The 10343-nt window shown below is 40.9% G+C and overlaps 1 protein-coding gene across 2 annotated transcripts in view; it reads right to left on the reverse strand.

Moving 5' to 3' along the window:
* Nucleotides 1–10343, reverse strand: part of PHLDB2 (pleckstrin homology like domain family B member 2) — a 173454-nt gene that overhangs the window by 96602 nt on the left and 66509 nt on the right. For both annotated transcript variants that reach the window (XM_012554759.1, XM_004373693.3), the window contains exon 3: nt 5907–6290. In XM_012554759.1, the coding sequence (XP_012410213.1) occupies nt 5907–6290 (384 nt within the window). The remainder of the gene's footprint in view (nt 1–5906; nt 6291–10343) is intronic.

The following is a 10343-nucleotide window of genomic DNA, read 5'->3' on the forward strand; positions in this document are numbered from 1 at the left end:
TCAAAGTATCTCTATTTGCAGATGATATGATCTTATACACAGAAAACCCCGAAGAATCCACAAGAAAACTACTGGAACTAATAGAAGATTTCAGCAAACTATCAGGATACAAAATAAATACACAAAAATCAGTTGGATTCCTCTACACCAACAAAGAGAACTTCAAAGAGGAAATCACTAAATCACTACCATTTACAACAGCCCCCAAGAAGATAAAATACTTAGGAATAAATCTAACCAGAGACGTAAAAGACCTATACAAAGAGAACTATAAGACACTACCGCAAGAAACCAAAAGAGACCTACATAAGTGGAAAGACATACCTTGCTCATGGATAGGAAGACTCAACATTGTGAAAATGTCAGTTCTACCCAAAGCAATCTACAGATATGATGCAATTCCAATCCAAATCCAATGGCATTTTTTAATGAGATGGAGAAACAAATCACCAACTTCATATGGAAAGGGAAGAGGCCCCAGATAAGTAAATCATTACTGAAGAAGAAGAACGAAGTAGGAGGCCTCACACTATCTGGTTTTAGAACCTATTATACCGCCACAGTAGTCAAAATAGCCTGGTAGTTGTACAACAATAGACACATAGACCAATGGAACAGAATTGAGAATCCAGGTGTAAATTCATCCACCTGTGAACAGCTGATATTTGAGAAGGCCCAAAGTCCGTTCAATGGGAAAAAGACATCTTTAACAAATGGTACTGGCATAACTGGATATCCACCTGCAAAAAAATGAAACAAGACCCATACCAAAATAGGGCCAATGCTAGGAACCCTAATACATAGCATAAACAGAACACAAACCATAATTAACAGTACACAAACACCGGAAGAGAAACTAGATAACTGGGAGTTCCTAAAAATCAAACACTTAAATGCTCATCAAAAGACGTCACCAAAAGTGTAAAAAGACAGCCTACAGACTCGGAAAAAATTTTTTGCTATGACAAATCCGATCGGGGTCTAATCTCTAAAATCTACAAGATACTGCAAAACTTCAACCACAAAAAGTCAAATAACCCAATTAAAAAACGGGAAAAAGGATATGAATAGGCATTTCACCAAAGAAGACATTCAGGCAGCTAACAGATACATGACAAAATGCTCACGATCATTAGCCATTAGAGAAATGCAAATCAAAACTACAATGAGATACTATCTCACCCCAACAAGGCTAGCATTAAACCAAAAAACACAAAATAATAAATGTTGGAGAGGCTATGGAGAGACTGGAACACTTATATACTGCTGGTGGGAATGTAAAATAGTACAACCACTTTGGAAATCAATTTGGTGCTTCCTCAAAAAGCTAGAAATAGAAGTACCATATGATCCAGCAATTCCACTCCTTAGAATAAATCCAAGAGACATAAGAGTCATCACACAAATAGATATATGCCTACCCATGTTCACTGCAGCACTGTTTACAGTAGCAAAAAGATGGAAACAACCTAGGTGCCCATCAAGGGATGAATGGATAAACAAATTATGGTATATTCACACAATGGAATACTATCCAACGATAAAGAACAGTGATGAATCTGCAAAACATCTCTTAACATGGATGAATCTGGAAGGCATTATGTTAAGTGAGATTAGTCGGTCGCAAAAGGACAAATATTGTATAAGACCACTATTATAAGAACTCAAAAAAAGGTTTAAACACAGAAGAAAACATTCTTTGATGGTTACCAGGGTCGGGAGGGAGAGGGAGGGGAATTCACTAACCAGATAGTAGACAAGAATTATCTTAGGTGAAGGGAAGGACAATACACACTACAGGGGAAGTCAGCACCACTGGACTAAACTAAAAGCTAAGAAGTTTCCTGAACACAACAAACACTTCAAGTGACAGTGTAGCAAGGGTGGGGTTCTGGGCACCATGGTTTCAGGGGACATCTAGGTTCAACCGGCATAACCAAGTTTATTAAAAAACGTTCTGCATCCCACTCTGGTGAGTGGCGTCTGGGGTCTTAGAAGTTAGCAAGCAGCCATCTAAGATGCATAAATTGGTCCCAACCCATCTGGAGCAAAGGAGAATGAAGAACACCAAAGACACAAGGAAAATATTAGTCCAAGAGACAAAAGGGCCACATAAACCAGAGACTCCATTAGCCTGAGATCAGAAGAACTGGATGGTGCCCGGCTACCACCCATGACCGCCCTGACAGGGAACACAACAGAGTCCCTGATGGAGAAGGAGAAAGGTGGGGTGCAGAACGCAAATTCTAGGAAAAAGACGAGACTTGATGGTCTGACTCAGACTGGAGGAACCCCAGAATACACGGCCCCCAGATTCTCTGTTAACTCAGAACTACAACCATTCCCGAAGCCAACTCTTCACACAAACAATAGACTGGACTATAAGACTTAAAATGATACTTGCGGAGAGTGTGCTGCTTAGTTCAAGTAGCTACGTAAGACTAAATGGGCAGCTCCTGTCCCGAGGCGAGATGAGAAGGCAGAGAGGGACAGGAGCCATGGCCACCACCAGACAGAGTCCAGTACAACTAGATGGTGTCCAGCTACCACTAGTGACTTCTTTGACAGGGATCACAACAGAGAGTGCCGGACAGAGCCGGAGAAAAATGTAGAACAAAATTCTAATTCACAGAAAAAGACCAGACTTACTGGCCTGACAGAGAACAGGGAAACCCCGAGAGTATGGCCCTCTGACACCCTTTTAGCTCAGTAATGAAGTCACTCCAGAGGTGCACCCTTCAGCCAAGGATTAGACAGGCCCATAAAACAAAATGAGACTAAAGAGGCACAACAGCCCAGGGACAAGGACTAGAAGGCAGGAGGGGACAGGAAAGCTGGCAATAGGGAACCCAAGCTTGAGAACAGAGACTGTTGACATGTTGTGGGGTTGTTAATCATTGTCATAAAACAGTATGTTACTAACTGTTTAATGAGAAACTAGTTTGTTCTGTAAACCTTCATCTAAAGTACAATTTAAAAAATAATAATAAAATAAGAAGGTTAAAAAAAGAAAGGGATAGGAGGTGGTTGAATGGACACAGGAAATCTGGGGTGGAGAGGAAGAATGTGCGGTCACATTATAGGAATAGCAACTAGGGTCACAGAACAACGTGTGTATAAATTTTTGTATGAGAAACTAACTGAGCTGTAAACTTTCACCTACAGCACAATTAAAAAAAAAGAATGTGGTAGATCTGTAAACTTTTACTTACTCCACAATAAAAAAATTTTAAAAAAAGATTTTCTAAAAAGAATAAAAAATGAGTTAGAGCTGTGTGTATTAATATGCAAAGATGCCCAAGACATTTAGTGACAAAAAAAGATCTGGGTGGTACAAATGGTTAACATGCTCAGCTACTAAACGAAAGGTTCAAGGTTTGAGTCTACGCAGAGGGGCCTTGAAAGAAAGGCCTGGCAGTCTACTTCAAAGAAGTCAGCCATTGAAAATCCTATGGAAAGTAAGCCATTACTGAAGAAGAAGAACAAAGTTAGAGGCCATAACTAACAACGCACAAATGCCAGAATATAAACTAGATAACTGGGAGCTCCTGAAAATTAAACACTTATGCTCATCAAAAGATTTCACCAAAAGAGTAAAAAGAGAACCTACAGACGGGGAAAAATTTTTTGGCTATGATACATCTGACGAGGGTCTAATCTCTAAAATCTATAGAACAGTTCAAAACCTCAACAACAAAAAGACAAACAATCCAATCAAAAAATGAGCAAACGATATGAACAGACAGTTCACCAAAAGAAGACATTCAGGCGGCTAACAGACACATGAAGAAATGCTCGCAATCATTAGCCATTCCAAAACCAAACATGTTGCTATTGATTCTGACTTATAGGGACCCTACAGAACAAGATAGAACTGCCCCACAGGGAGTTCCAAGGAGAGGCTGGTGAATTCAAATTGTTGACCTTTTGGTTAGCAGCTAAGCTCTTAACCACTGTGCCACCAGGGCTCCATTAGAGGAATGCAAATCAAAACTACAATGAGATACTATCTCACCCCGACAATACTGGCACTAATCAAAAAAAACAAAAAATAATAAATGTTGGAGAGGTTGTGGCAAGATTGGAACTCTTATGCACTGCTGATGGGAATGTAAAATGGTACAACCGTTATAGAAAATGATACCGTGCCTCTTTAAAAACTAGAAATAGAAATATCATAAGATCCAGCAATCCCACTACTAGGAATATATCCTAGAGAAATAAGAGCATCACAAGAATAGACATATGCACACTCACATTCATTGCAGCATTGTTCACAATAGGAAAAAGATGGAAACAACCTACGTGCCCATCAACAGATGAATGGATAAACAAACTATGGTACATACACACAATGGAATACTATGCAATGATAAAGAACAATGATGAACCCATGAAACACCTCACAACATGGATGAATCTGGAGGGCATTATGCTGAGTAAAATAAGTCAATCACAAAAGGACAAGTATTTATGAGATCACTATTATAAATACTCAAGAGAAGGTTTACTACACACAGGAAAAAACAATCTTTGATGGTTACAAGGGAGGGGAGGGTTGGGGAAGGGAAATCACTAACTAGATAGCAGACAAGTATCAACTTCAGTGAAGGGAAAGACAATACACAGTATAGGAAAGTCAGCACAACTTGACCAAGGCAAAGTCATAGACACTTCCTAGACACATCCAAATACCTTGAGGGATCAAGTTACTGCAGCTGAGGTCTGAGGATCATGGTCTCAGGAGATATCTAGGTTAATCAGCATAACACAGTTTTATAAAGAAAATGTTCTACATCCTACTTTGGTGAGTAGCATCTGGTGTCTGAAAAGCTTGAAAGTGGCCATCTATTGGTCCCATCCCATCTGGGACAAAGGATAATGAAGAAAACCAAAGACACAAGGAAAATACTAGCCCACAGGACTAAAGGACCACATGAACCAAAGCTTCCACCAACCTAAGCCCAGAAGAACAAGATGGTGCCCAGCTACCACCACCAACCGCTCTGACAGACATCACAACAGAGGGTCCCAGACACAGTGGGAGAAAAATGTAGAAGAAAATTCAAATTCACAAAAAAAGATCAGACTTACTGGTCTGACAGAGACTGGAGGAAGCCCCAAGACTATGGCCCCTAGACACCTTGCTAACTTAGAACTGAAGCCACTCCTGAAGCCCACTTTTCAGTCAAGGATTAGACAGGCCTATAAAACAAACAGTAACACATAAGGAACATGCTTCCTAGTTCAATCAAATACATGAGACCAAATGGGCAACTACTGCCCAAAAGCAAGATGAGAAGTCAGGAAGGGAAAGGAAAACTGGACGAATGAACATGGGGAACCTGGGGTGGAAAGGGGGTGAATGCTGTCACATTGGGGGATTGCAACCAATGTCATAAAATAATTTGTGTATAAATTTTTGAGTGAGAAACTAATTTGTGCTATAAACTTTCACTTAAAGTACAATCAAACTTAAAAAAAAAGAAAAGAAAACCCTATGGAGCACAGTTCTACTTTGACACACATGTGGTTGTCATAAGTCAGAATCACCTTGACAGCAACTGGTTTTTTTGATTTGGTATGCCAATAATATATAGCCATATATGCACAGAAAATACCAGGAAGGCACATAAGGCACTTTTTAACTGTGTTTCTCTCTCAAGTATACAACTAGTAGGGAACAAGAAGAGAAACTTATTTTTCTCCTTGTACCCTCCTATACTGCTACATTTTTTACAGTGCAATTTTGTTACTTGTGGTAAACATGTAAATTTGTTGACCTTGTTGATAAGCTTCACTGAAGACATTTTGGAAAATCAACATGGTGAAATGTGTAACTTCTAGCCTGATGTATATGCATAGCACTAGGTGTTAAATCCTAGTCTCTGCTCTGCCAGCATTACCTTTGGTAGGATACTTAGATAAGTGGACTCGCTGGAAGCTTTCAGAAAGGCAGAAGAAGGTAGTGGGGGAGTCTTCATGAGGTCAGTGAACAGTTCATCGTTTCTGATGCTCCTTGGGGAGAGGAAGCTGGCACTGCTCTGGCTGAGACTCCCAAAGCCAGCCAAGTCCACATCATGGAGAGAGCCTTTCCGGTGGCACCTGTATCTCATGTCAGGGATCGCCAGGGCTTCTTCAAATACAGACTCCTCATCAGAGAGCTGCAGCTTCTCAAGCTCCTTATTGATTTTCTGCACATGGGCCACGGTGGTGCCAGTGGCTAAGCAGCTGTCGGGCTTGGTGTATTCAGCACAAAGACTGAGGATTGTCTCCAGACGCTGACGCTCCTGGAACACAGACAGCATAGGGAGGTGAGTGGGCTTGTGGGAATGGAGACAACTCCACGTAAAAAGACCCAAGGCAGGACCATCGGCAACTTCATTCTACATATAGACCACAGACACTCAGCTGTTCATGCCTTTCCATCATCTTTTATGGGTGCATGTAAGGATCCAAATGAAACTGAAGTTAATGATGCCTGATTCTGCTCCACAACTCAAATAAGGTTGCCCTCGTAACTTGTGTATCCCAGTCTGACCCTAGCACGTATCAGCACTCAGTGAGGCTTTTCTTAATTTATCAATTCTCCAGACACTTCAATGTTCATTTTCATTTTTCTTATCTCCGTTTCCTGTCCATCCCCCTTCCCACCCTTCACCTGTCTACCTTCAACAACATGTAGTTCTTTCACAACTGCAGACTTAACATTTGCACTTAAAATTATTTTTCTACAAAAGTTTTATTATTCTATTGTTGGACACACAAAAAGCAAAACGCTACATAAGCATCTTTTGATTTAAAAGGCATATCTATGTGTTTGACTTACTTTCTTGAAAAGCTTCAATATTTTCAAAGCTGTTTATGCCTGGTCATCATATAAAGGTCTTTTCCACTAATTTCTCCCATGAGTGAGTAAAATTAGAAAAACATACGAATGTGGCTCTAAAAAGAACATTTTACATCATGTCCAAATGGAAAGCCATCAATATATTTGAATTCTGAGATCGTTAAAACTTTGATTAACTGGAAAATAAAACGATAGTTCATTTTTTCAAAAAATCAGTGATGTCTATAATGACACTGCTAACCACACTTCACCAGGCTCCCCACTTAAAACATGTCGAGATTTATGATTTTTAACTTTAAGTAACTACGCATTTGTCAACAGCAGAAAGCAGAATCTACGAAATGCTTACCATCAGCCTGGACAGTATTGTTTGGGGATAGGGAACCTCAACATCCTCACCCCCCACATTCATTCCAATGCCAATATGAAAACACCTGTTGTCATTACACCTACCACATAAAAACAGAATTCAAAAGCCTTCTATAGAAAAACACGTTCCAAAGTATTTATCAGTCACAAAATAGAAAAAAATTAAGCAGCACTGGGCTGATTTTTTCGATTCCTGATTGGAGCTCATTTGCAAAGACAAAATTCAGAAGGCAGTTATATCCCATTAGGTGAATTAGTATTGAAGAGAAAAGTGAAATAGGAACAGATCAACAGAGTTCCCCGATCTCCCTTAAATACATTAACAAATGACAAGACAGATGTTATTTAAGGTCCATCTGACTTATATCTGCCCTATAAAGTAACCCGTCAACCCCCAGAAAGCAATAGCTTGATCAAAAGGACTATCAAATGGGTTCCTATAAGCCCCACCTCCTTTTCATGGCCTGAACATCTTCTGGACTCCAGCTGCAGCTCTGTCCTCATGGCATCTCCCCACGGATGGCACGCATACCTGCATACCCTCATCCCGGGCTCCTCTACATCCTGTCCGTACAGGAGCCCCAGGGCTTATTTATCTCTGCAGCTGCCACCAGCTGCCAAGCCCTACCCACCTCAGCTTTATGAAAGGGTGGGGGGGAGGGGGAAACAGCATTCATTGCCTTATTTTAAACTTCCGCAATATCCAGAAAAGTCTTCGTGAGAATACATGTGCAACAGACAATCTGCAGGGGCATATGTGAGGAGGGAATAGGAATAAGATACTGTATTTTACCGCTTCGCAACAGCATGTGTACTACAGGCTAGTTTCCAAAGACAAGGACGCTTTCTGCAATTTAAGTTAGTTAATTTGAAGCACCTAAATTCAATTTTTACTGATATTTATAGTTCATAGTACATATACATGAGGATCCCTGGTGGCACAGTGGTTAAAGTGCTCGTCTGCTAATTGAAAGGTTAGTGGTTCGAACTCACCAGCCATTCCGTGGGAGAAGGATGTGGCAGTCTGCTCCTGTAAAGATTTACAGCCTTGGAAACCCTATGGGGCAGTTCTACTCTGTCCTATAGGGTCGCTATGAGTTGGAATCGACTCAACAGCAGTGGGTTTGGGTTTTTTGTGGGAGTGCATACACATTAGCGTTGACACTGATTACATTTGGGACTACCTGAGAGTTGTCGACTACCACTCAGAAGGACTATACTGAACAGTGCAGTCATCAAAAGTATGAAGAGTGCTTCTGCGGAGCACTGAACACACAGCAAAACTCCTCCCATGTCTCCTTCCCAAAATAGTTTCTGTGGCTGCCAGTGCTATTGCTTAATTCCAGAGAGAATAAATGATCCCGGCCCTAAGATGAATGCTATTTCAGAAGTGAAAAGCAGTATTCAAAGGCTTGTGAACAGGAAGTTTGGTCTACCGGTATGTGCTTCTCCCTATTCTTATCACCCCATTCACAGCCAGTCTGTCCAGGCTTGAAACACACACAAGCAACACTACTGCCTACGAGTCCAAACGAAATCCAGGCGTGCCGAGACATACTTGCCCCATAAAAGCTCCTCAAAGAAAAATAAACTGATGATGAGAAGCGCGTCAGAAGAAAGTCTGCAGAGCATTTCAGAGAGCACTCAGAAAAAAGCCTTTTAAGGCCTGAACAGAAACTGCCCTCATAAAATAATCCTCCCTTCCATGCTCCTCATTCTGGAGTCTTGTTCAGTCCCATTCAGCACACCAGAGCCTTCCATGCTCCATGAACTCTAACCAGGGTGACCTTCAGACCAGGATTCTGGAGAGTCAAATCCAGTACAGCTGCTGTCCAGTCAAGTCTGACTCGTGGCAACCCCATGTGTATCAGAGTAGAACTGTGTGCTAGGATTTTCAATGGCTGATTTTTCAGAAGTAGATCACCAGGCCTTTTTTCCAAGGTGCCTCTGGGTGGATGTGAACCGCTGACCTTTAGCAGCCAATCACTTAAACATCTGCACCACCCGGAGACCCTTTAAGAAGAGTTCCGTTAATAACTGCTGGAACATCAAGCACAAACTGGGACTGGCCCTGGCAAACTGAAGTGTACAGCCCCCACCTAAAACTCCATTTTCTCTGAAGAATCCATCACCTGGCTGAGTCATGTGGCTGCCCTCTTTAAAAGATTTCTTTGAGATCTTCAGATCCTACCCACCTTTCCAAACCAGCAATCTACTGTTCATTCTGTTGAAAGGCCATTATTATAGAACCTAAATATTAATGACCCAAAACACTGGCAATAAAGGTTTAGAAAGTAGGTCACTTTTAATCAAATTATTTTAAATACATTTTTATCTTTTACTCCCTCCCATTTTCCCTTTCCTCTGTCTCCACACCCCACATATATCAAACGAGCTCTGAAGGCAATGTTGTTAGATGCTGTCCAGTTGATTTTCAACTCATAACCTCAGAGTAGAATTGCCCCATAGGGTTTCCTAGGCTATAATCTCTGCAGGAGCAGATCCCCTGGTCTTTTTCCTGTACAGCTGCTAGAGGGGTTCGTTTCAGTTAGCAGCAGAGCACTTAACCATTGTGCCACCAGAGCTCCTTTGAAAGGCAATACAAGATCTCAAAATATACCTGAAAAGAATGCTGTGTGCAATTGTTTTCCCTACTGGTTAAAAAAAAGTGAGTCGTGGGTTGGAGGTATGTTTTTTTGACCTCAGAGCTTGCTTTCTTTTTCAGAGAAATGTATCTAGCAGTGCCCAGAGCAGCTTCCCAGTACTCAGTCAGGGACCCCATTCGTCTCCTGAACCCACACGGTCCCCTTGTAACCAATGCTAGCCAATCAGGCCACAGAAGTGCAAATATAACTGCATGAATAAATAAATTATACAGAAAGCCGACTGCCCAATACTTAAGTACGAGTGAATTCTTTGTTAAAGTCTTTTTATTATCATTAAATATGTTTGGTCACATTTAAAAATCAGTTGGATTCCTATACACCAATAAGGAAAACGATGAAAAGGAAATCAGGAAAACAGTAAGATTTTCAATAGCCCCTAAAAAGATAAAATACTTAGGAATAAATCTGACCAGGGATGTAAAAGATCTATACAAAGAAAACTACAAAACACTACTGCA

This window comes from Trichechus manatus, unplaced genomic scaffold (assembly GCF_000243295.1).
Source record: "Trichechus manatus latirostris isolate Lorelei unplaced genomic scaffold, TriManLat1.0 scaffold00026, whole genome shotgun sequence".
NCBI classification, from domain to species: domain Eukaryota; kingdom Metazoa; phylum Chordata; class Mammalia; order Sirenia; family Trichechidae; genus Trichechus; species Trichechus manatus.